The sequence below is a fragment of the Heteronotia binoei genome, chromosome 15, assembly GCF_032191835.1.
Source record: "Heteronotia binoei isolate CCM8104 ecotype False Entrance Well chromosome 15, APGP_CSIRO_Hbin_v1, whole genome shotgun sequence".
Lineage (NCBI taxonomy): Eukaryota > Metazoa > Chordata > Lepidosauria > Squamata > Gekkonidae > Heteronotia > Heteronotia binoei.
In genome coordinates this window covers 58,702,242-58,729,711 of record NC_083237.1, presented here as the reverse complement: position 1 = coordinate 58,729,711, position 27,470 = coordinate 58,702,242, and the positions used below count along the sequence as shown (strand labels likewise).

Genomic DNA, 27,470 nt, shown 5'->3' with positions numbered 1-27,470 from the left:
ACCAAGCCGCGAAGCTCCTAGAAAGGATGTTCCATAAGACAACCAAATCGTTGGCTAAACAACTGGACCCAGAAGGAGACTTGATCCCAGTCCGCTGCCTTGTAGACCAGAACCATTTCAGACCTCTGTGCCTAGTTCAAAAGAAGAGCAAGGTCCCATGGTGGCAGAAGGACCGTTACCATAAAACCGGCTACAGCCTACTTGATGTCCTCTTGCCAGAAGAGCATGCTTCACAACCAGGTAATCTCCCAAGATCGAGTCTCCTAATCGAAATATTCACAGGGTTGTGTGTATTGCTGCATTTCTGGAACCCACAGGGAAGTGCAAAATTGTAAGGTTGCCAATCCCCAGGTGGAGGCAGGGGATCCCTTGGTTTGGAGGCCCTCCCCCCGCTTCAGGATCATCAGAAAGTGGCGGGGGGGGGGGGGAGGGAGAGAAATGTCTGCTGGGAACTCTATTGTTCCCTATGGAGACTTATTCCCATAGGAAATAGTGGGAAATTGATCTGTGGGTATCTGGGGCTCTGGGGGAGCTATTTTTTGAGATAGAGGTACCAAATTTTCCGTATATCATACAGTGCCTCTCCCCAAAATGCCCCCCAGGTTTCAAAAAGATTGGATAAGGGGATCCAATTCTATGAGCCCCAAAAGAAGTTGCCTCATCCCCAAAAGAAGTTGCCTCATCCACCTATGGAAGGAAGGCATTTAAAAAGGTGTGCGGTCCCTTTAAATGTGATGACCAGAACTCCCTTGGAGTTCAATTATGGTTGTCGCGCCCTTGCTCCTGGCTCCACCCACAAAGTCCCCAGATATTTCTTGAATTGGACTTGGCAACCCTACAAAGTTGGCTGCACAATTCAGCATCCTCAGCCGCCCTGAGCCCGCTTTGGTGGGGTAGGGCAGGATATAAATCAAATAAAATGGAAATGGAAAAATCTCAGGTTTTATTGTCTTATAGAGGATGGTGTGGAGTTGTTTTCCGTGGCCCGAGAAGATCAGGCTTCTGGAATGGCCTTGGGTTATTGCAGGAGTTGTCCTTGAAAGGGCAGCTGCTGTGTGAGAGCCCACTCAGCCCCATCCACCTCACAGAGTGTCTGTTGTGGTGGGGGAAGGTAAAGGAGATTGTAAACCGCTCTGAGACTCTGAGATTCAGATGAAGGGCAGAATATAAATTCAATTTCTTCTTCTTCTTCTTCTTCTTCTTCTTCTTCTTCTTCTTCTTCTTCTTCTTCTTCTTCTTCTTCTTCTTCTTTTTTCAGCAAACTCTGCTATATTAACCACATATTCCAATAGTTTTAATATTTAAAATGTTTACTGTTTTGGTCTCCACCTTGGGGACCCTATTTGGGTGGAAAGGCAGCGCAGAAATGTTTTAAATAAAACACATAAATGTTAGGGTTGGATCCAGCTAGTTTTTCTACAGGTGTAGAAGGGGATGTGTAAAAGGGTCTGTGAAAATGAAAAAAAAAATCACCAAACAGCTATGCTGGGGTTCATGCAAAGTTGTAATATGGAGGGGACTTGGGTAAGATTAAGTGGGGGAAAAACTGGCTGAACCCAATCCTTAAACATTTTTAGTACAAAATACACCCAGCCCTAGTTATGTTAACTAGCAGGAACCCACAGGAATGCAGTTCCGGCTGGCTTGGTGTCAGGGGGCATGGCCTAATATGCCATGCCCCCTGTCACCTAATATTCCGATACCGGCAGAAGCTGAGTTCAGGCAGCCAGCTCAAGGACTGCTGTCTCAGTAAATAAATCTTATGACAAACTGGTTTCATGTCAGGTGTTTATAACTTTATTGTATACCAGTTTCTGTAACTAAATAGGTCTACTATAGTTGAGTCGAATGGTAATTCTTGGCCAGTTCCGCAGGGCCTGTAAGACAGCCCTTTTCCGGCTGGCCTATAACTAACTGGCATTGGAAACTCTACGGAAGATTGCAGTGTAGTATTCTGATAGATTGCTTGTTTTTATGTTTTACCATTTTACTGTTTTAACGGTGTAATTTGTTGTATTTTAAATCCAAAACCTATGTTAGTTCTTATGTGTTGTAAGCTGCCCTGAGCCACTTCGGTGGGAAGGGTGGGTTATAAATTGAAATAAACTGAAACTGAAATTCTATTTCTGTAATTATTATGTTCTTAATTTTCCATCAGTCGGCTCTTGGCTTATATATATACCTCTGCTCTGCAAGCTTATTCCTTGTACTAGTGCCCAGAGAGGTCGAAGACACATACATACACCCCACAAATCACAGTGTGTACCATCATGAAGATGTGTAACTGGTTTTGCAGAATGTACTGCTACGGGGAAAACTACAACTGCCAACCAGTTTCCAATGAACTTGTCCAAAGAGCTTCTGAAATTCCTGGAATTCCTGGCTCTGGTGACCAAGTGTCCACAGAAAATACCATAGCTTAAAAAAAATGTTGTGTATTTACCAAAAAAGTTAAAAGCATGCATGCAACAAACATGTTTTGGAAACCAAATGTATGGACATTGAAGTACACTTTTCCAATGTTCATGGATTTGATCCACAGGTTGTGTTCTGCCAGCAGATGGCTCCACAGTACAGCAGAACCTTTGGACCATTCTTGCAAGCGTAAGAACTTCAACATGGCTTCTCTTATGTTCTTCTGTGACACAGAGTGTTGGACTGGATGGGCCATTGGCCTGATCCAACATGGCTTCTCTTATGTTCTTATGTGACACAGAATGTTGGACTGGATGGGCCATTGGCCTGATCCAACATGGCTTCTCTTATGTTCTTATGTGACACAGAGTGTTGGACTGGATGGGCCATTGGCCTGATCCAACATGGCTTCTCTTATGTTCTTATGTGACACAGAATGTTGGACTGGATGGGCCATTGGCCTGATCCAACATGGCTTCTCTTATGTTGTTATGTGACACAGAGTGTTGGACTGGATGGGCCATTGGCCTGATCCAACATGGCTTCTCTTATGTTCTTATGTGACACAGAATGTTGGACTGGATGGGCCATTGGCCTGATCCAACATGGCTTCTCTTATGTTGTTATGTGACACAGAGTGTTGGACTGGATGGGCCATTGGCCTGATCCAACATGGCTTCTCTTATGTTCTTATGTTCTTACAACCACGTTATGCACTCATCGGCTCTTTCACGTTTTGCAACAGTTTTCGTTTTCCTCCATAATGTGTACGATCTGCTCAGCCCATTTTCCTTTGTTATTTCCTTTTCTATAATTGAGTTCTTCTATAATGCATTATTCTGTTCCTTGGGCATCCTCCCTACCAAATACAATTCTTTCTAGGGAGTCTCTTTTCCTCATCACAGGTTTTCTCCCCTTCTGCCCCTAGATATCAAAGATGAAGAACCAGTCACTATTGTGGACCACATGGATGGGAGACTAGAGGGGGACCTGACTGCGCCTTCTGACCTGGCAATCTTGGAAATTAAGAGCAGCGCCAGCATGTCTCATGCGAGGTCTGTGAAAGTGAAAAAGCGGCACATCGATGCCCAAGTTCTTGATTCTCTAAATGTAAACAGGTAAGCTGGAAGAGAACAACTGAATGCACGCCTCATTTTGGGCAGGAGCTCACAGGAGCAGAGCTCCGGAACCTCTAAATTTATTGTGGTCGTACTTTCTTACCCACCCACCCCCCGACACTAGGGTTGCCAAATCCAATTCAAGAAATATCTGGAGACTTTGGGGGTGGAGCCAGGAAACATTGGGGCGGAGCCAGGAGCAAGGGTGTGACAAGCATAATTGAACTCCAGGGGAGTTCTGGCCATCACATTTAAAGGGACCGCACACCTTTTTAAATGCCTTCCTTCCATAGGAAATAATGAAGGATAGGGGCACCTTCTTTTGGGGCTCATACAACTGGACCCCCTGGTCCAATCTTTTTGAAACTTGGGGGGTATTTTGGGGAGAGGCACTGGATGCTACACTTAAAATTTGGTGCCTCTACCTCAAAACACAGCTCCCCCAGAGCCCCAGATACCCACAGATCAATTCTCCATTATTTCCTATGGGAATAATACTCCATACGAAATAATAGAGTTCCCAGCAGACATTTCCCTCCGCTGCCCCCCCCCCGCTTTCTGATGACCCTGAAGGGGGGGGAAGGGCCTCCAAACCGGAGGGATCCCCTGCCTCCACCTGGGGATTGTGAAACCTAGAGTCCCACAGAGCAGAAACGTAATAGAAAGCCGCAAAAAAACTGTCAAACAATAACGAAAAAGACTGAAAATTATTTCAAAAATATATGTGATTAATCAAATGCCTCTTAAGCAATATAATCATTAATATCACTATAAATTCAAAAAAAAAGAGGCAAATGTGCTAGAGAGCAAGTTTACACCATCCTTTCAGTTCATCATGTCAGTTTCAGTTCATCGTGTCAGTTTTAGACTTCAAGCGCTCGATGACTATTCCCCTGGCTCCGCGGGAAGAATAAAGTGCCAGTGCCGACCAGATTTCAAGTGCAGATGATTTCAGTTTTTCAAAGATGTTTCTTCTGTTGCAGGTGTTCTATTCAAACTTCCATCTTTTTTAAAGCAATTTTAAATTCAGTGGGTTTCCACAGCCTCTAACAGTAAAGCTGCCTGTAACACTGTTTCACTTTCCTTCATCTAAGAGACGTTTCCCACTCATCTGCAATCAAAGACATACATCAGTCCAACATACGTTACCAATAATTAATACAATGTAGCCAAGTCAGAAAACAACTTACCAACAATCAATCAATCAATTTTTATTCGTATCCCGCCCTCCCCGCCGAGGCAGGCTCAGGGCGGCTAACAGCAAAGTCAATAATTTACATTGTACAATATTTAACAGTAAAATACAATTCAACAATTTAATTAAAACTCTATTAAAATTCTAAAAGCAATAAAATTAACTAATATGTTGGTGCTATTATACAGATGGTAAGCTTGCTCAGCAGTCTTTCTCTTGGTCAGTGAAGGCCATTCGGAAAAGGATGGTCTTGCAGGCCCTGCGGAACTGCTCAAACACACAAAGAAAGCACTTCTCACAGCACTAGCTTTGGAGAAAACTCTCAAAGGGTTTCCCCACACATTCTAGCTTATATTGTCACAATTAAAAACAGCTGGTGAAAATTTAAAGTGACATTTAAAGTAACGTTTAACCAAACGGAAATAGGAAAAAGAGCTGGAAGCCCTGCACCATTTCAAAAGCAAAATAGAATAACATTATAGAAAGCATGACAAATCTAATGCTGGACTTAAACCCATGGGTTCTAATGCATCCATTTTAAAAATAAGAGCAGCCTCCTCCCTAAGCAGTATTTTTTGATTTTCGCTTTGAGTTTCGTTAGTCCCTTGATATTTATACAAAACACAAAACCTCATGTCCTTCTCTGTATGATTTTTAGACACATAGTGTTCCATCAGGAGCCTCCATGTTTTTATGACGAAAGCGAGATTGGTGCTCCTGGAGATTTGGGGGTGGAGCCTGGGGAGGACAGGGACCTCAGTGCAATAGAGTCCACCCTCCAAAGCAGCCATTTTCTCCAGGGAAACTCATCTCTGAAGCCTGCAGATAAGCTGTAATTCCAGGGGATCCCCAGGTCTCACCTGGAGGTTGGCATCCCTACCTCAGAACAGCCCTGTGAAGTAATTTAGGCTGAGAGAATGACTGGCCCAAGATCACCCCCCAACTATGCTTGATGGTAGAGATTTGCAGATCGCTCTCCCAGAGGCTTGTCTCGGATTCTATCCACTATACCACATTGGCTGTTAATACAGAGGCCGTATATTGTCAAAAGACGTATATGTACTGGACTCTGAAAAATACATCATACATCACTGAGGGCAGGTGTCGTGTTACCTTGCAAAGGGTGCAGGTGTGAAGGAGGAGGGAAAGGGCGCCGGTGGCGTCGTTATCCCATCCTGAACAAATGGTGTGTGCACCTTCTTCACACAAAAGTGAAAGCGGAGAGTAGCTGATCTGGTGGCTTTAAAGGGAAGGATGAGAAAGTGACGATATGTATATTTTTCACGACTCGCTTCACCTCCCACAAAAAACGGTCAGGGGTCCCCTCCATTAAATTTAGCTTGGAGTAAATTGATTCTAGCGGCCCCGTGGCGCAGAGCGGTAAAGCTGCAGTACTGCAGTCCCGACTCTCTGTTCACGACCTGAGTTCGATACTGGCGGAAGCTGAGTTCAGGCAGCCAGCTCAAGGTTGACTCAGCCTTCCATCCTTCCGAGGTCGGTAAAATGAGTCCCCAGCTTGCTGGGGGGAAAGTGTAGATGACTGGGGAAGGCAATGGCAAACCACCCCGTAAAAAGTCTGCCGTGAGAACGCCATGATGTGACATCACCCCAGAGTCAGAAACGACTGGTGCTTGCACGGGGGAGTACCTTTACCTTTTTAAATGAATTCTGCGTAGGATTGCACTGGAAGTTGTTTGGAAAGTAAACGGTCGCTTTCTGCCTAACCTTGCAATAGACGGTTAGAAAAATTACTCTTAGCATTTATATGAATGCAACCTTGTTTTTACAGTGGATTCTCATCTCTTCCTATAGCAAAATCAACTTGGATCACCCGCTTATTAATCAATCGGAGAAGCTCCAGAGGGATCTGTATATCATCAGTGAGACAGTAGAGACTGTTGAAGCGGCCGAGTTTAGAGACTCCAGCAAAACAGAAGGCAGCATCCTCACTGAACTCCGCCTCAAAGCGAAATTTACGGTCAGATTTGTATTTCTGTGGCAGAAACTGGAGAGAGAGGTTTGGTTCAGACATAATGCAGCGTTCTGGTTTAATTAAACCAGCTATGGCTAATGTGATTGTCTGAACACAAGGCATCCCACTGTCATTGGTTAAGACCTGTCAAACCAGGATTTGAAACCAGTTTGTTGTTGTTATAGTTATTTCCTTCCCTGAAGGTCTCAGGGCAGTGGCAACAGGCTAAAATACAAATAAATTAATTTGCAGTAAAATCAGCAGCACTCGTCAATGGCATAAAATTGTACTTCATTCCCCCACCCCTCAGGTGGATCCAGGACCTGAGTGGTCTGTTTAGAGTTGCCAAGCCCCCCCGCAGCCTCCAGCGGGGGACTGTTTGTCACTTGCAAGTGATGTCATCACGCCCGTGACATTGCGCACCAGCCGCTCTAGGAGCTTCCAGGAAAACTCTATGGATGCTCTATGGTACACCATAGAGTTTTCCCTCCCAAATTGCTAGAGCATCCAGGCAAACCATAGAGTTTTCCCAGAAGTTCCTAGAGCAGCCAGCGCGTGACATCGCCGGCACAATGATGTCACTGTGAGTGATGTCATCACAACGGTGACGTCGGGGGAGAACATAAGAACATAAGAGAAACCATGTTAGATCAGGCCAATGGCCCATCCAGTCCAATATTCTGTGTCACACAGTGGCAAAAATTTATTTATATATATATACACACACACACACTGTGGCTAATAGCCACTGATGGACCTCTGCTCCATATTTTTATCTAAACCCCTCTTGAAGGTGGCTATGCTTGTGGCCGCCACCACCTCCTGTGGCAGTGAATTCCACATGTTAATCACCCTTTGGGTGAAGAAGTACTTCCTTTTATCCGTTTTAACCTGTCTGCTCAGCAATTTTATCGAATGCCCATGAGTTCTTGTATTGTGAGAAAGGGAGAAAAGTACTTCTTTCTCTACTTTCTCCATCCCATGCATAATCTTGTAAACCTCTATCATGTCACCCCGCAGTCGACGTTTCTCCAAGCTAAAGAGTCCCAAGCGTTTCAACCTTTCTTCATAGGGAAAGTGTTCCAAACCTGTAATCATTCTAGTTGCCCTTTTCTGGACTTTCTCCAATGCTATAATATCCTTTTTTAGGTGTGGCGACCAGAACTGCACACAGTACTCCAAATGAGACCGCACCATCGATTTATACAGGGGCAATATGATACTGGCTGATTTGTTTTCAATTCCCTTCCTAATAATTCCCAGCATGGTGTTGGCCTTTTTTATTGCAAACGCACACAGTCTTGACATTTTCAGTGAGTTATCTACCATGACCCCAAGATCTCTCTCTTGGTCAGTCTCTGCCAGTTCACACCCCATCAACTTTTATTTGTTGCTGGAGGATACCCCCCACCGCCCCAATGTGGGCTGGAAGGTTGGGACTCTCCAGGGTGGGGGAACCCCCACGCAGCCCGGGAACTTGGCAACCCTAGGTCCATTGCTGTCTTCAACTGTAAGCCTGGTGGAACATCTCTACTTTACACGCCCTGCAGAACTAAGCTAGGTCCCGCAGTGTGTTGTGGATGTCACCAAGTAGAGAGTTCCACCAGTCTGGGGCCAGGGCTGAAAAGGCCCTGGCTGTGCTAGAGAACAGCTGGACATCTTTTGGGCCAGGGGCCACCAATAAGTTTTGATCTTCTCAGTGCAAGACTCTTCTGGGAACATACCAGGAAAGATGGTCCTGCAGGTATGCTGGTTGCAGACCGGTAAAGGCCTTAAAGGTCAGCAGCAAAACTTTGAAGTGGATCCAGTTCTCAACCAGTGCAGCAGGCGATGCACGAACTACCTGTGCGTTGTCTTCAGGGTACCTATAAGTACCTGCGTTGCTGCATTCTGGACAAACTGTAGTTTCCAGATCAGCTCCAGGGGTAGCCCTATGAGTTACAGTAATCCAGTGTGGAGGTGTCCGTTGCACGGATCACTGTGGTAAGGCTGGGGTTGGAGAGGTAGAGGGCTAGCTGCTTGAACTGGTGCAGTTGGGAAAACGCCAGCCTGACAACCTTAGCCACCTGGGCCTCCATAGTTATGGAGGAATCGAAGAGCATGCCTAAACTCTTGACGGTCAACGCCAGGGCTAGCGGCACCCCATCGAGAGCTTTGGCACCCCGACCTCTGATCACACACACACACCAGCAACAGGAACTCTATTTTAGATGGATTCAGTCTCAACCAGCTCTGCTTCAGCCGCCGACAATACCTTGAGCAATATACTGAGCAACCTCTGTTTCGTTCTAGGGTCTCAGAGACAGCAAGAAAGCAGTCATCGTTCCCAAGGCCTGCACTCTGGCGTTCAGAGTCAAACGATTACTAATCAGAGAAGGAGCCTTGAGTAAGATCATTTGAAACCGATAAGCCCACTCTTGTTAGCTACCAGGAAGTAAAGACATCTTCTAAGCTAGGGTTACCAGATGTCCTCTTTTTAGAAGACATGTCCTCTTTTTTAAAAAAAAAAACCAAAGAAAATGTCCTCTTTTTGAGTTGGGAGGTTGAGTCTGTTTTGCTCTATAGTTCCCCAGCGGAGGCAAGTTTCAGCTTAAATATAGGAGGGGTATTTAAAACATATGAACATATGAAGCTGCCTTATACTGAATCAGACCCTTGGTCCATCAAAGTCAGTCTTGTCTTCTCAGACTGGCAGCGGCTCTCCAGGGTCTCAAGCTGAGGCTTTTCACACCTATTTGCCCGGACCCTTTTTTGGAGATGCCAGGGATTGAACCTGGGACCTTCTGCTTCCCAAGCAGATGCTCTACCACTGAGCCACCGTCCCTCCCCAAAACGACATTTGTCATAGTGATCAGTTGTTTGAAATAGTCAGTGGGGAAAATGCGTCCTCTTTTTTTGCCTTTCGAAATACGGTAACCCTATCTAAGCAGATGATGCTGGCTCTTGGTCAAAGGAAGGCACTGCTAACGCTTGGTCAAAACAGCTAAAGCAGGGATGTCAAACAAATGGCCCAGGGCTGAATCAGGCCCCCAGAGGGCTTCTATCAGGTCCCCAAGTGACTGGCTATCATCCGCTTCCTTCTCCCTCTCTCTTGCTTCCTTTTGTGTTACAGCTTGTTTTACAAGGCTTGCTCAACTGCACAGGAGCTACAGAGCAAAACCTCAATTTTCTCCATTGGCTGAGGCTCCTGCCTTGGAAAGGAAGGGGGGGAAGGAAGAGCTTGCTTTGCCAGGCTATCACAATCGCACAGCAGAGCTACTGAGCCAAGCCTCTATTGGCTGAGGCTGCTCCCCAACCTGGTCCCCTGGGGAAGGAAGGAAAGAGCCAGAGCTTCCTTTGCTCAGTTCCCTGGATCCCATGGGAGAGACACAAAGAAAGCACCTTTAAGACCAATGAGTGCTAATGTTTTAAGCATGTTTTAAGTTTTTTTTTTTTAAAGTGTTTTTCTGTGTTCTTTATAAAGTTTATATCTCTACTATCTAATCTTAAATAGGTACACACAAGGCCGGACAAAGTCTCATTTATGTCAGATCCGGCCCTCGTAACAAATGAGTTCGACACCCCAAACCCGTGGGCGAGAGTCTGTTATGGTCTCATCAATCTAATCCCATTTGAACACCAATCCAGGGATAATTTTAGTGGGAGCTAAAAATGCAGTTAACTAATTGTGAAGGGGTAAACTGTGCTATTCCTTTTCATTCCAATGGCACAGTTGTGTATCCATATATGGAGGACGGGATTCGGAGTACAGAAAGAGGCAAGGCAGCTGGAACATCTTAGGGGCCACGGGAAACAGCCATCAGGAGAAGGCAGAATGGGCAGAAGACCAACTGGAAGAGAAGGAACAAATGAAAAAATTAAAGACAGACTCGGGGAGCTGTTGCTACCATAGGGTTGCCAGCCTCCAGGTGGTGGCTGGAGATGTCCTGTTATTACAACTGATCTCCAAGTGACAGAGATTAATTCACCTGGAGAAAATGGCTGCTTTGGAAGGTAGACAGTGGCATTATACCCCCACTGAAGTCCCTCCCATCCTCAAACCGCATCCTCCTCTAGTTTTACCCCCAAAATCTCCAGGCATTTTCCAACCCAGAGCTGGCAACCTTATGTAGAGTTGAGACACTGTGTGTTGGGGTAGTAATTGTGGGGAAGGATGAGAGTGGTGATAGCCTAGTCACACAGAACATCTGAGGCTGCCTTTACTTTGTTCTGGTAGAGATTACTTTATTCAACAATGCTTCTACTTAGAACCCCCATCCCTTGGATAGGGCTGTCAAGTCCCTGGTCCCGGTGGGGAATCCCCCCCCCCCGGGAAGGTTCCCAAACTGCCGGGCCACTTTGGGCCGGTGGGGGGAACCTATCCCTGCATCACTGGCACGATGATGCCACCCGGAAGCGACGTCATCAAAATGCTGGCATGCACTTGGGGCCGCTCTAGGCGTTTCCAATGCTCTAGCCATTTGGGAGGTAAAACTCTATGGTACAATAGGTACCATAGAGTTTTAACCTCCCCAAAAGCTAGAGTGCCCTAGAGCCTAGAGCACCCCGTATATGCGCCACTATTTTGATGATGTCACTTCCGGGTAATGTCATTTTGTCGTGCGCGTGCAAATAAAGTCTCCCACTGGGACTTGAAGAGGACTTGGCAACCCTATCTTGTGAACATCAGTCACTAAAATGTGATCTACCGAATATACGTTACCTCTCTTTTGCTCTTGTTCTGGACCATGCTTAAGTGATCTTTCCAAATTAAAACATTAATAGCTTTTTATAAAAAAAACTCTTAAAAAGTTCACAACGAGGACTCTTCAAACAAATAATTTCATAGTGGTATTACCTCTTTCTCTCCCCATCCAGGCATTTTGATCTTTCCAGATGACCCAAGACAAACTTTTTGTAAGTATACTGCAGCACCGTTGTCTCGTACTTATGTACGGATTAGGGTTGCCATCGTTGGGTTGGGAAATACCTGGGGAGTGGGGAGGGCAGCGTTTGGGGAGGGGAGAGAACTCAGCAGGGTACAATGCCATAGAGTCCGCCCCCAAAGCAGCCATTTTCTCCATGGGAACTGGTTGTCTTGTCGGGAGATCAGTTGTAATTGTAGGAGATAACACCATGCGTGCATGCATGCTTTATGAACATGTGAACATATGAAGCTGCCTTCTACCGAATCAGACCCTGGGTCCATCAAAGTCAGTATTGTCTACTCAGACTGGCAGCGGCTCTCCAGGGTCTCAAGCTGAGGTTTTTCATGCCTATATGTCTGGACCCTTTTTAGTTGGAGATGCCAGGGATTGAATCTGGGACCTTCTGCTTACCAAGCAGATGCTCTACCACGGAGCCACTGTCCCTCCCCTATGATATTCACAAAGGGGGGATATAGTGTTCACCCTGTTTTTGCAGAGGTGCATTTGGCTGCAGCAGAATCTAGGGCCTTTAGACCCTGTCTTCTTTGGGGCCCACCTATAGGCAGAGGTTGCTGGGTGATACACCCTAGCTTTATTATGACCAGCATATGGGGAAAGCAAGCTCACTCACTGATAAATGGATTTTTAAAACAAAAAACCCCAAGGTTTGAATGGCTCGAACATGGTTCAGAGAATTAAGGTACAAGAAAAATGAGTTCAGGTTGTACAACAATATTTTTAAAGTAAAAGCAGGGCTTTTTTGAACAGGAGTGCACAGGAACGCCGTTCCGGCTGGCTTGGGGTCAGGGGTGTGTGGCCTGATATGCAAATGAGTTCCTGCTGAGCTTTTTCTACAAAAAAAGCCCTGTGCGAAACAATGGTGATATTAGAGGGTGTAGCCTAATATGCAAATGAGTTTCTGCCGAGACGCTTCTACCAAAAAAGTCCTGAGTAAAAGGACATAAAACACATTCTTCCACACCAATATTGTTTAAACTACACACAGGTCTGTTAAATGTAGGAGCAAAGGTTACACAGAAAATATAAAAACTTCAATTGGTACAAAACATGTCTGCAAACTTATGGTCAGGCTCGGGATACAGCAGTTATATCAGCCCAGCGCTATAAGATCTTCTCTGGATACCTGTCTTTTCAGGTACTTGTTTTTACTTTTAAGGTGCTAAATGACCCTTGAAAGTCCAGGGCTTTTTTTGTAGCAGGAACTCCTTTGCCTATTAGGTCACACACCCCTGATGTGGCCAATCCTCCAAGAGCTTACAGGACTATTCTTACAGGACCTACTGTAAACTCTTGGAGGATTGGCTACATCAGGGGGCCTAATAGGCAAAGGAGTTCCTGCCACAAATAATGCCACAACTTTCAGCCTGCCAGTTGAGATCTTTTTCACATGCCCACCTCTCCATGCCCCTGTTTGCAGAGCTGATGCTGGAGGTGCCCAGAGACGGGGCTTTTCCAGCAGTAGTACATCTTTGGAATGCCCTCCCCTGTGAACCCTGAAGAATACTTGACTGTACTTCAGGCACCAGGCCAAAGCAGTTATCTCTACCCAATATATGTTACCTTTCTTTTGTTTAAGCAAACAATTACATTGCTTTGTTAAAATGGATTATTTAAACCTTTCACATTTAGCGAAATTATCTTGTGAAGCTTCTTTATGCAGTCTCCAACGATCTCTAACCTCTATCACAAAGAGTTAACGAGCAAAATTCTTAAAAACAATCAGGGCTTTTTTTGTAGCAGGAACTCCTTTGCATATGAGGCTACACCCCCCTGATGTACCCAATCCTCCCGGAGCTTACAGTAGGCCCTGTAAAAAGGGTATGTGGCTGGAGGGGTGTGTAGCCTAATATGCAAAGGATTCCTGCTACAAAAAAAAGCCCTAAAACCAATTCTAGATGCTGTGTCTCGCCTTGCAGGATTTTCAGCATTTGTTTTGTTCCATCAGGTGGGCAAACTGCTACCATTTCACCACAAAAACACATTTAACTTAAAACAAGTTCCCCATTTGTATTTTGTCTGTTCTGTCTTTCAAAACGTGTGCTAAACAATTTTAATTCCCTCCTTTTCTGAACAAATTCTGGCCATTTAAACCTTCCAGTTTCCCTTACAATAGAACAAAACATGAGCGCGAGAGCGAGATAAAACGGTTTCCTGATGAAAACTGGCAATCCCAGGCATTCACAGGGGCGGTATTATACTGCAAAGGGAGGAGATTATCTGTTACTGTAGGACACTTGGTATTTGTACTGTCAATACCTCCCATTTCTCTCATTTATGATTCCTTTCAGTTTCAAGCAAGGATAAATATCAAGCTGATGCAGGTAAAATCTTTTTTTAAAAAATCTTTATATTATTTCTTAAAACATTTACTGTATTTTTCGCTCCATAAGACGCACTCCCCCCCCCAAAAAAAGTGGGGGGGAAAGTGTGTGCGTCTTATGGAGGGAATACTGCAAAAAGGGGGCGTGGCCAAGGGCGAGCGCCCGCCGGAGAGGACCTCCCTGGCAAGCCCAGCAGGGCCCGGATCTTGCGCTGCATCTCCCGCTTCTCGTGCCCGCTGAGGCGTCGGGGCGAAGGCTGCGGCTGCTGTGAGCAGGAAGCGGCGCGACGGGCCACCTGACGCTCCCCGCGCTCACCCGCCAGCAGCAAGAAGAGGAGCGGCAGCAGCCGTATCGCGCTGGGCGTGCTGCCTCCGTCAGGGCGGCCCTTTAAGCGGAGCGGGCCAAAGCATGTGCGAGCTGGGCGGCCACTGGCAGGGCCTGGTCTTATCCTTTCTTCGGCGGAGGCCGCAGGGCGTCAAGGCTGGGAAGGCTCCCAGGCAGCAGCCCTCCAGTCCAGCCCCCTCCCAGGAGACTGCGAGCGCTGCCTGGGTCGGGCGAGCTCCTTGGGGCAGAGACTGCAGCCACAGAGTCGCGGTGGGTTCGTGTTGCGCTCCATCGGGGCCTAGGGTTGCCAGGTCGAACTCAAGAGAATTCTGGCCGACATATTTAAAGGAACCACGCTCCTTTAAAATGCCTTCCCACTATTTGGAAATCATGGAGGATGGGTTCAGAATATTTTTTTTTCCTGTTTTCCTCCTCCTAAAAACTAGGCGCGTCTTATGGTCAGGTGCGTCTTATGGAGCGAAAAATGGTATTATCCTACTTTTCCTTGCAGTTCATGGCAGCTTTACACTAAGTTATGTATGTCGGGCTGCCTTGGGAACAGCTCAGAAACTAGAACTGGCCCGGAATGCCAGAGCCCAACTATTGTCCAGGGGTGGGTGTAGGCTTCCCAATCCCCAGGTCCCAGAGGGGGATCCCCTGGTTTTACAGGCTTCCCCCTTCCCCCAGCCAGCTGGCCGGCGGGAGAAGCCCCACCCCCAGAGCCATCATGCACCTCTATGAACGATTCCCATAGGGAATGATGAGGAATTGATCTTCAGGTATCGGGGGCTCTGGGGGGGCTGTTTTTTGAGGTAGAAGTGCCAAATTTTCAGTATAGCATCTAGTGCCTCTCCCCAAAATACCTCCCAAGTTTCAAAAGGATTGGACCAGGGGGTCCAATTCTATGAGCCCCAAAAGAAGGTGCCCCTATCCTTCATTATTTTCTATGGAAGGAAGGCATTTTAAAAGGTGTGCGGTCCCTTTAAATGTGATGGCCAGAACTCCCTTTGGAGTTCAATTATGCTTGTCACACCCTTGCTCCTGGCTCCACCCCCAATGTCTCCTGGCTCCACCCCCCAAAGTCCCCAGATATTTCTTGAATTGGACTTGGCAACCCTAGGTGGGTGGGATGTCGGGGATGTATGTTGCCCTTTCAGGGACTGAAATTAATGCAGCAAACTTTTCTCCTTACCTCTTTACAGGAATGAGATTTGGGGGAAGCAAGAAAGTAAACCAGCTGATGGAAATTAAACAGGAATGCGTGCCACTGCTTTCACTGTCCACCGATCTGTGCGGCAAGTTTTTCAACGGCTTTTTGGTTGTAATCAGAAATAGCGACCTTTTGCAAGAACTAGAACTCCAGGTAAAGATCTTCCATTTGTGGGTGTTTCCAGCAGGATATGTAGCTAGATACCCATTTGTCCTTCCTTAGCCAAATGATGATTGCCATATTGATATGATGCATCCCATTACTCACTGTAGGGAACAGCAAAAAAGGGGCAGGGGACTCAACCTGAACAAGGTACATCTATGTATTGTAGGGTTGCCAGCCCCCCAGATCCCAGTGTGGGTAACACCACCCTCAAACAGTGACATCATCAAGTGACTACATTGCACCAGGGGCGTCACATGGTGATGCTTTGGTTTTGGGGCAAACTCCCAGAGTTTTGCAACAAAACCAGAGCATTGTGCGTGACGTCATCGCATCAGGGATGTCACATGCAATGCCACACGCACCCCCAGAGTGTCCCCCGAGTCCCCCTGCCACAACAACAAGGGGACCTGGCAACCCTACTCAACTGTAAAGTGTACCATAAATACAAATTAAAAATGACATTCATAGGCAGGGCTTTTTTTTTTGTAGTAGGAACTCCTTTGCATTTTAGGCCATGCCCTCCTGATGTAGCCAATCCACCTGGAGCTCACAGTAGGCCCTGTACTAAGAGCCCTGTAAGCTCCAGGCAGATTGGCGCAATCAGGGGGTGTGGCCAAATATGCAAAGAAGTTCCTGCTACAAAAAAAGAAGAAGCCCTGCCTGGTTTGATCCAGCAAGACTCTTCTTATGTTCTTATCAGGGGAATGCCTTGGCCTCTCTGCACTGTTGTTGGTCCTCCAGAGGAACTGGTTGACCACTGTGTGAGACAGGATGCTGGTCTAGATGGGCCATCATTGGTCTGATCCAGTGGGGCTGTTCTTATGTTCTTATCAGGGGAAGGCCTCAGCCTCTCTGCCCTGTTGTTGGCCCTCCTGAGGAACTGGTTGACCACTGTGTGAGGCAGGATGCTGGTCTAGATGGACCATCACTGGTCTGATCCAGCGGGGCTGTTCTTATCAGGGGAAGGCCTCAGCCTCTCTGCCCTGTTGTTGGCCCTCCTGAGGAACTGGTTGACCACTGTGTGAGGCAGGATGCTGGTCTAGATGGACCATTACTGGTCTGATCCAGCGGGGCTGTTCTTATCAGGGGAAGGCCTCAGCCTCTCTGCCCTGTTGTTGGCCCTCCTGGGAACTGGTTGGGGCCACTGTGTGAGACAGGATGCTGGACTAGGTGGACCGCTGGTCTGATCCAGCAGAGCTCTTCTGATGTTCTTAACCTCCACGTTCAGAGGCACTAAGTCTTTGAATCCCAGAGTCAGGACAGGAAGCAACATCAGGGGAAGACTCAGCCTCTATACCTTTTGTCGGCCCTCCAGAGGACCTGGTTGGCCCCTGTGTGAGACAGGATGCTGGACCATCACTGGTCTGATCCAGCAGGGCTGTTCTTATGTTCTCATCAGGGCAAAGCCTTGGCCTCTCTGCCCTGTTGTTGGCCCTCCAGAGGAACTGGTTGACCACTGTGTGAGACAGGATGCGGAACTAGATGGACCCTCACTGGTCTGATCCAGCGGGGCTCTTCTTATTGTTATGTGATTAGAGCAGGGCTTTTTTTGTAGCAGGAACTCATTTGCATATTAGGCCACACACCCCTGATGCAGCCAATATCATATAATATAATTCTTCTGTTCCCTTTTCATGGTGCCAAGGACAAGTTTCTGGCCACTGAGTAGCAGGACTTCTTTTGAGCAGGAACGCAGTCCCAGCTGGCTAGGCATCAGGGGGTGTGGCGTAATATGCAAATGAGTTCCTGCTGGGCTTTTTCGACAAAAAAAATGCCCTGCTGAGTAGTGTTAGGCCTGCCAAATTAGTCCAGATTCCTGATGTTATGACAAATAATCCGACAGAATCAAACCTGTTCTCCTAGCACAGATCTGTACTGCCCTTGTCCCTTTCAGATCTGTACTATCCCTGTCCCTTTCAGATCTGTACTGCCCTTGTCCCTTTCAGATCTGTACTGCCCTTGTCCCTTTCAGATCTGTACTGTCCCGTCCCAGGTATAATGTAACATGTTGCCTTTAACATCTTCTCCTTTGCTCCAAACTCTTAGCTGGAGCAGGCTCTCGACGGGATTAATCCAATCAAGCTGAAGACTAGCAGACCAGAGCTGAAAGAACTGGTGGACAATTTACAAGATCCCGACGGCGCCATTTGTTCTGAAGTTGCTGAATCGGTCCTGTACTTTCTTCAAGCTTTGGATGGTAAGGAACACCACGTTCAAGTGCAGTAGCCACGAGGAGGCTGCAAGTATTTCAGTAAAGGGTTCGTTTTGCCTTGAGGCAGCTGCAGGCTCACCTCCAAATGCCTTACACTCCTGAGTTAAAGCTAGTTGAAAAGACACACCTGCTTCTTGCAAACAGAACCAGTGAGTAACCCCAGCGCCAGATTAAACTCTGTGGAGGCCCCTAGACAGTCAAAATCTCAGGGGCCCCCTTGCAGATTATCTCACAGTCACAGCGCTCACCCCGCTGCAGCCTGTGGACACCTTCTCAAAAGCCCCCTTGACAAAGCTGTAAAGGAGAGGCCAAGAGAGGCAAACTTAGTGACAATACCAGCAGCAGCCTCACCACGCAGGTCAGGCAAAGAGGGGCTCAGTTGCTGGCTGTGTGTGCAGGCTGCAAGCAGGGGGGAAACTGAAGGGGGGAGCCAGTCCAGGGCCCCGGATGGTGTGGGGGCCCATAGGCCAGTGCCCACTTGGCCTAATTGTTAACCCGGCCCTGAGAAACCCCACCAAGTTTGGAGAGCCAGTTTGGTGTAGTGGTTAAGTGAGCGGACTCTTATCTGGGAGAACCGGGTTTGATTCCCCACTCCTCCACTTGCACCTGCTGGAATGGCCTTGGGTCAGCCATAGCTCTGGCAGAGGTTGTCCTTGAAAGGGCAGCTGCTGTGAGAGCCCTCTCCAGCCCCACCCACCTCACAGGGTGTCTGTTGTGGGGGAGGAAGGTAAAGGAGATTGTGAGCCGCTCTGAGACTCTTCAGAGTAGAGGGCGGGATATAAATCCAATATCTTCTTCAAGTGTTTGCATCGTTATGGTATTTGTTCCAACTCTGTCAATACATGAGTATAACCAATTTCGCACTAGGCTTTTAATCCTGGTTTAGCCCTGTCCCCAAGGTGATATTCTACACTAAAATTATAGAATCGTAGAGAGGGGTTCTCGGATCCTAGCGTAGAATGTCAGTTTGGGGACAGAGTCAAACCAGGATTAAAGGTCTAGTGTGAAATTTGTATATGTCAGTGTTGACCAGAGCTTCTTTTAAGAACTCTCAAATTCTACTCCAGGGGAGATTTTTCTGGAGTATTTTGAAGTAACTCCAAAAACAACCCCAGGGCTTTCTTGCAATTCTGATTGCAATGGGTTGAGTTCTATGCTTTGTTCCGACTGAACAAGACTTTTATAGATTTCACCTACAACAGATGACCTGGTAAGCCCGCTCCCTGAATTTTTTTCTGAGGATCCAGTGATCCCCTGAACAGAATTTCAGGGAGGACAGCAGGTTGCTGTGGGAAACTGGCAGTGGATCCATTGCATGAGCCCTTCCATTGCAGTGGTTCCATTGCATGAAAGCAAGTTTGGTGTAGTGGTTAAGTGCGCGGACTCTTATCTGGGAGAACCGGGTTTGATTCCCCACTCCTCCACTTGCACCTGCTAGCATGGCCTTGGGTCAGCCATAGCTCTGGCAGAGGTTGTCCTTGAAAGGGCAGCTGCTGTGAGAGCCCTCTCCAGCCCCACCCACCTCACAGGGTGTCTGTTGTGGGGGAGGAAGGTAAAGGAGATTGTGAGCCGCTCTGAGACTCTTCGGAGTGGAGGGCGGGATATAAATCCAATATCTTCATCTACCTCACAGGGTGTCTGTTGTGGGGGAGGAAGGTAAAGGAGATTGTGAGCCGCTCTGAGACTCTTCGGAGTGGAGGGCGAGATATAAATCCAATATCTTCATCTACCTCACAGGGTGTCTGTTGTGGGGGAGGAAGGGAAAGGAGATTGTGAGCCGCTCTGAGACTCTTCGGAGTGGAGGGCGGGATATAAATCCAATATCTTCATCTACCTCACAGGGTGTCTGTTGTGGGGGAGAAAGAGAAAGGAGATTGTGAGCCGCTCTGAGACTCTTCAGAGTGGAGGGCGGGATATAAATCCAATATCTTCATCTACCTCACAGGGTGTCTGTTGTGGGGGAGGAAGGGAAAGGAGATTATGAGCCGCTCTGAGACTCTTCGGAGTGGAGGGCGGGATATAAATCCAATATCTTCTTCTTCTTGGAATGTTATGCTTAGAATCCACCCCAGTTCAATCATATTTGAAAACAGAAGACCGATTTCTCACTAGGAGTTTTCCGGCCTCGGAGCCTTTCCCCCCCGTACTTCTGTCCAATTTTGCACAAGTTGCCGCGGGGCTGCAACTTACCACGCCTCTTTCTCACGGCAAGCAAAAACCAGTTTTCAGAGGATTTTGCTTGCTGCGGGAAAGAGGCAGGGCAAATTGCAGCCCCAAGACAGCTTGTGTGAAATCGGACAGAAGCGGCGGAGGAGGAGGGGGCGGGGCGGGAAGGGCTCCGAAACTGGAACAAGCCCAGGTGATAAATCGGTCTGTAGTCTTTGTCAGCATGCTAGTTAGCCTAATGGGCCCAAATTCAGTGTTTTGGCTGTGAAAGTGCAAGAGAAGTCCTTAAGAGAAATGATTGGAAAGAAGATTTTGAGGATTGGGAGGTAATATACATGGATTTATCAATAAGCCAAGTTGGAACTTCAAGGCAATGTCTATATTGACCATCTTCTGAGGGCAGAAAAACAGGAAAATCATATTTATTTCACGTCTAAGCTCATGGAGTTAAGTTGCTTGACAGAATATCTTCACCAGATGTTCACAAATACGTCATTTGTTGAATTTTCATTTTGAGAGTCCCATAGTTCATTGAATTCAAACTATTCAGGTATTAGCTGTGAGTGACCACTGAATGGTGCTAAGTTTTTCACTGTTCCAGTCAGCTGTGAACAAATTGTGACTTCTACTGCAATAATTTGGCTTCCTTGCTCTCTGCCTTTCCTAGAAAGGTTCCTCAAACAACTGTCTGCTTTTTTTTACTTCTCCAGAATTGTCAGAATCTGAGATGTTGCTTCTGGAAGAATCTGTGGAGAGGAAAATTGTGCCCAAGCAGACAGCACTGGTAAGGACGAATTCTGATCAAACAAGCCCTGTACTCTTCAAGGAGCATGGTTTGATTTTTTTTAAGCGATAGAATGTATGCTTGCTGAAGATTTCCAAGAACGTCAAAATGACACAATAGGTTTTCCAAGTCCCCCACGGCCTCTGACCATAGAGTTTTCCTCCCAAATTGCTAGAGCATCTGGGAAAACCATAGAGTTTTCCTGGAAGCTCCTAGAGCAGCTGGCGTGCGACGTCACCGGTGTGACGACGTCATTTGTGAGTGATGTCATCACACTGGCAACATCAGGAGGGGATCCCGATGTCAGGTTGGGGACCACCAAAGCGGGAGAACCCCCCGCCCGGAAGCTTAGCAGACCTGTGACACAACTGCAGTTTTGACATGTCCACCACCTTCAATTAACGTGCATGCCTAGCTTTTGTACCTTCTAAGGTAACTGGGGCCTTCCAGCATGACTCCCAGTAAACATTTGGGCCACCGTACTTACAGGCCAGTGTCCTGCTGTATTCTTGAGGGTTTGCTTCCTAGTCAGCATGCACAGAAAGAAACAAGCATGCATTAAATATCAATAACATCAATAAGTTATCGCAACACCACGTTTCTCATCAGTCTGGTGTGGTTTCTTGCAGGTGTACGTATTCCATTGCTGATATTATGGTTCAAAAAGTTCTGATCTCGCTTCTTTCTTGTTTGCGAAGGTACAATCCATCCTAGAAGAAAAAGCCAGCGATAAAGAAGGGAAGCTTATTGTAGAAACACGGAAAGTCTCTCATTTGATTGAAGACGAGCTGGACATAACTGAGGCTATGATCAAGTTATGTGGACTGACGATCGAAAGAAGCGGAGCTGGTCTTCTTGTGACTGGAAACCCTGATGCTTTTTTAGCTCTCACTGCGTTGTATGTTGCTCTGTTTGTTCTGAAAAATTTATCTGAATGAGAGGATGGCTGATATTTCAGTTGAACACGTCCCATGAAACACATTTTTATTAGTCTTCTCCATGTGAACGTGGCTAGGATTTTTTGCCCCGTTGTGCATGATTCCACGCTTACCTTGATCCTTGCTTGCCACTTGTTTGCCCGTTCACTGGTTTGGGGACGTCCCTTCAGAGTTCTTTCCAGCTCACTTGGGTTTCTAGCAGAATGAATAGTCTGCGTGGAGAATGTGCAGTCGTCATTCTGCCGTCAGATTTTAGGTGCTCCCAAATGTGTCCCCTACTCATACATTGGTGCAGAGCTAGGTTTACACCTTCTAGAAACCAGAGCCCGGATTATGGCTTTTAAGTTCTGGTTAGAAATTCATTTCAGAACGGATGCAGGAAGTTTATTACACTACCTGATGAAAGTCAGGCGTAGCATTGCTTGGCTCTTTACATTTACCCACAAACTACAAAAACTTGGTATTGAGGTGGACACTCTTTTCTTATGTGACGAATCATATATCTTAAGAACAATCCAACTAAGGCTTATGGATCACGAATACCAAAAAGCGTTCCCCTCACATTCCCCTGTTTGCTCTGCAGCCAATCTAGATATACCCCAAAGACATGGGAAGATACCCCATTATTTTTTTTACTTTAGACTCCCCATTCCATCGTCGGACTTTTACTTTGGTGCATTTAAATGCCTTCCCATCAACTTCTCTATGGTAGGTTTAGACAGAAAATAGATTATGCCCGTGTGAATTAAGAGTCCTTGATTCTATATCCCATATTATTTTAGAATGTCCTCTCCTGGCCTCACAACGTAGACAATTTTTAGCTGAATACCTCCAATACAATGTATTTACTAAAAGGAAAATTCTATCCTACCTTTTAGAAGATGTTAATCCCCATATTACTACATGTGTTGCGAACTTCTTAGTAGAAGCCTATAAAATTAAATCTAGGCATACTGCTGTATTTTAATTGCTGGATATCTACTCTTTAGTATTGTTGGCTGCTATTTTAATTGATTGTGTATTGTTCTTACTGTATTTTCAGGCCTTTGTACCTACTTGTGATTGCGAATCATTATTGCTCTTATGCCAATAAAGGTCTGAACTTTGATGGAAAATCTCCATCACAAAATGCGATGGAGTAATTAGCGACACACCCAAACCATGCCAAACTGCCAGTCTGACCAAAGCCTTGGTCACCTTAAGCTAGTGCAGCTTGTGGCTGCAATATCAACAAACGGGTGGCAGGGGAACCCCTTAGCCCAGGGGTCCTCAAACTACGGCCCGCAGGCCAGATGCGGCCCGCTGAGGACGTTTATGCGGCCCGCCGGGTTATGGCAAAATCAGACCGGAAGTGACATTTGACCTAAACTCGCGTTAGCAATGCACACTTCCGGCACTGGGCTGAGGCGGCAGAGACAGAGTGTGAGGCGATACCGAGGTGAGGTGAGTTCCCAGGCTGGGGTGTGTGGTGTGGGGAAGGGAGAGAGATGCAGAAGACGGAGAACTGACGGCCCGCGGCCTTGTACAGTAACGGCAGCCACCACAACAGTCCGGCCCTCCAACAGTCTGAGGGACAGTGAATTGGCCCCCTATTTAAAAAGTTTGAGGACCCCTGCCTTAGCCAATGGGCAGAAAGGTGCATCCATTTACAAGAGCCAGGAGCAAGCGATGCAGCAGAAGTAGCAGTACATTGCTCCTAGAGTCCTACACTCTGCGTGTGCAAAAGAAATGTGTGTTGATGTCTACCCAAGCTTATAGGAAAGCACCATTAAACCAGAGTGGCACCTTTCTAAATCAACTGAGGTCAACAGACTGCAAAGGGTATAACTGCTGAATTTCAGTTGGAGCTACCTGTATGGGAGCACATCCAACCTGCCCTGGAAACATTACACTGGTTGCCTGTGGCGTTCCAGATTCGTTTCAAGGTGCTGGTTATAACCTTTAAAGCCCCATATGGCTTGGGACCTGCCTACCTTTGGGACCGCCTTTCCCCATATGTGCTCCAGAGAGCACTATATTCAGGGTCCCAAAATCTCCTTCAGATTCCCGGACTGAAGGAAGTTCAACTGTCCACCACTAGAGCCAGAGCATTCTCAACAATAGCCCCCTCTGTAGAATGCCCTCCCCTAAAAAATCCTAGCCCTGCGGGACCTGCCACAGTTCCGCCGGGCCTGTAAAACCAAACTATTTAAGCTTGCCTTCAATAGTTAAGGGGACGTAACAAATGTTCCACAGCCCTGACAGTCCCACTGGACAAATATAGATGTTGAGAAACAACAATGTGCATCTTGGATTTTATAGTTAAAATGTGTAGGATTGATTTTATTGTATGTTGTTTTTTAGTATTCTATGTGGTTTTTAATTGTTGTTAGCCACTCTGAGCCTGTTAGGGGAGGGCGGGGTATAAATCTGATAAAATAAAAATAAATAAATTTATACGTGGCTGATTTTGGCTAGGCACAGCAGATTAATAAATTCACTGGTATTCAGACTTCTCTTCCAGTCTCAGTGTTTCCTAACTGTAAAAGGAGAGGACTGTTAATTCATATCCTTGATCTGTAGTCTGTGTCTTAGCCGTGTGACCTCTCTTGCTTGTGCTTTGCGTTCTCTGTCATAGCTTAATTCATTGTCTTTGGGAACTACTCTTGATAGTCTTATTTGCAAAATGGGAAAAATGTTTTCCAGAATGCAGCTACAGATCTCATGGGAAAAAATTAATAGCAGGAGGAAAACCATCTGTCAGAGAAACTTGTCAACCATTACAGGTCCTCTATGTCAGGAGCCCCTGATACGGTTATTGACTCTGGCCTGGGAAATTCCCGGATAGCTGGGAACAGAACCTGCAGAAAACAGGGTGAGACAGACCGCACTTTTAAAAGCGAAGAAGTGCTGTGTAAACAGACAAAGGACTGCAAAGGGTTACTAGATCCAATAGATGTTCGATCCAATGGATGCTAATATCATTGAACGCCCTCTTAAATTTGTATCGAAATTAGTAGCAAATTATTTTAAACTGTTTAATGTTTTTAATGTAAATGTTTTGATTGTGGGTTGTGAACCACCCTGAGCCTGCTTCGGTGAAGAGAGCAGGATATAAATCCAATAAAATAAAATGGATAAATAAATAATACTTCTTCACAGAGCCAGAGAACCTTGAGCAACAGGCTGTTCAAGAAATCTGATTGGTTAGCATCAGTTGAGCAGAGACAGACTTTAGAGCTGAATGCTGAGGAGGAGAATTCATTCAGAATTTAGCCCTGATTTAGAGCACTTTAACAGGAGAACTGGGGGAAGTTGGCAAGGATGGCTGGGAAGTTAAATGGAGACTGCCATTCAAGCCAAGGAAAGGGGATAGATCCCCATCCCTATTCATTGAACCCGGTCAGACAGGGAGTTAGCTGTGAAGTTTGTAAAGATCCCTGGTCTGGTGTAGTTAGAAACCGCCTTGTGAAATCTTAAAGCGTCAGAGAAAGCTCAAGAAAAGTACTGGTGTGATTAGATCAGGGGTTTGGGCACAGGATGTAGTACACCAGCTAGCTCACACTTTTTAAGATTCTGGCTCATCATTTTTGCCTTAGCTCAGGAAAAATGTTCCAGAGCAAACTAATTTATGAAGAAGCTCACATCTTTAATGCTAGCAGCTCACTATGTAGAATTTTTGCTCATAAAACTGCACAGCTTAGCGGGAGCATTGCTGACAGGGTAGTGAAGGGCTGGGGTATAAATCCAACTTCCTTCTCCTCCTTTGTGGCTCCTATCCCTTGTCTGTCCCTGCCTGAAAACATCTGTGGACAATTAAGCAAAGCCTTTCTATTGCAGAAGATCATAAAGCAAATGGGAAGTCTTCAGATGCTGGACTACAGGGCACATTGCTCATGAGGGACATCTTCAAGTACTTGAAGGGCTGTCATATAGAAGATGGTGTGGAATTGTTTTCTGTGGCCCCAGAAGGTAAGACCAGAACTAATGGGTTGAAATTAAATCAAAAGAGTTTCCGGCTCAACATTAGGAAGAACGTCCTGACCATTAGAATGGTTCCTCAGTGAACAGGCTGTCAAGCATGGTAAAATGCAATGGTGATCTATGGTTTTAAGGCCCTCCATAAAGCTGGTCTATGAAACATCATGGAGGGCCAAGGTAACATGGCTCTGTTATTCTTTCATCCTCCCCCCTTCCTGCTCTATGGCTTTGTAGTGAATTAGGAAAGGAAACCAGTAGAGAAGAGGAGTGACACCTTCCCATACATTCCTGCATGGGAGAAGAGACCATCTGGGAAAGCAAGGACAAGATACTGATAACGTAGTGAGAATGTAGACTTTTATGATAGTTCATGCACCAGCTGGCATTCCTCATCCCTTCCCGTGAGAAGCCTTTGATGTATGTCTTAAAAGAAGTGTACCAATGTATTGTTGGCATCACTCTCAAGGTCCTGTACCAGGACAGCAGACCAATTTAGCAATAAACGTAGTTTTGTATCCACTTGACTCATTCTTTTGAAAATCGCATGCTTGACATTTTGAGAGTGATCCTAGAAGAAGTTTAACGGCTGCAGAGGGGGCGGCGTGCTTCCTCCGTGCCTGTCTGCCTGGCTGAAGCAAAATATTTCCTTCAATAGACCTGCTTTGCAAGAAATCTTGTGGTGTTCAATCTGACTTTTTCCACGGTTGGTGGAAATGTAAATTCATTACCACATTCTGGCAACAAATCAAAGAGCAAATTTGCTCCATCACTCAAATAGACCTGCCACTAGAACCTGATATATTTTTACTCCATAATTGGTCTGTTCCAGAAGTGAGTTCTAGTACTGCAGAATTAGTTCATATTTTAATAACAACAGCGAGACTTACTATTGCTACTTGGTGGACGGGCAAAATTATCCCGACAGTGGACATGTGGCACCAGAGAGTATGGGAAATCTTTATTTTAATAAAATTAGCTTACAATTCTTATGATATAAAATATGAACAGTATGAAAAACATGTGGTATCAGTGTGGTTCCCTCTGGTTTCTTATTTCTGTGAAAAAAACATCCTTCCTAGTTAACAGTATTACAAAAAACTAATTTATCTGTAAAAGCTTAATTTACGGTACACTAGGGAACATATTGGATTTTTGTTTATTTGGATATAGTTTGGTTTAATATGACTTTTTTTTTTTAGCTTTGTCTAATGTTGTTTTAATTCTGTATGTTATGAATACATGTAAGGATGCCTTCACACTCTGTATGTTGGAATTGCTTAATAAAGACAATTTAAAACTTAAAAAAAATGTTCTCTATATTTAGAACTTTTGGCCATTCCATACTATTGTTTGAAATGTGCTTCTAGCACACGAAAGCTGACATTCTGAATGAAACTTTGTTGGTCTTAAAGGGGATCTTTGACTCCTGCTTTGTTCTATCGCTTCAAACCAACACGGCTGCCCATTTGGAATTATGAAATAGTCGCTAAAAAAAACACCTATTGGTATCAGTGTGGTTCCCTCTGGTTTCTTATTTCTATGAAAAAAACATCCTTCCTAGTAAACAGTATTACAAAAAACTAATTTATCTGTAAAAGTTTAATTTACGGTACATTAGGGAAGATATTGGATTTGTGTTTAGTTGGATATAGTTTTTTGATTAATTTTGCCTAATGTTGTTTTAATTTTGTATGTTATGAATACATGTAAGGATGCCTTTACATTCTGTATGTTATCTGTAAAAGCGACATTTATGGTACAT

At 45.8% G+C, this 27,470-nt stretch overlaps 1 protein-coding gene across 1 annotated transcript; it reads left to right on the top strand.

Moving 5' to 3' along the window:
* Positions 1 to 21,799, top strand: GSDMA (gasdermin A). Its single transcript, XM_060255253.1, has 10 exons — positions 1 to 240; positions 3,344 to 3,533; positions 6,541 to 6,706; positions 8,993 to 9,086; positions 11,558 to 11,596; positions 13,917 to 13,949; positions 15,476 to 15,636; positions 17,695 to 17,845; positions 20,737 to 20,810; positions 21,509 to 21,799. The coding sequence occupies exons 1-10, from the start codon at positions 27 to 29 to the stop codon at positions 21,746 to 21,748; spliced, it is 1,362 nt and encodes a 453-aa protein (XP_060111236.1). The 5' UTR covers positions 1 to 26; the 3' UTR covers positions 21,749 to 21,799.
* Positions 21,800 to 27,470: the final 5,671 nt, after the last annotated feature.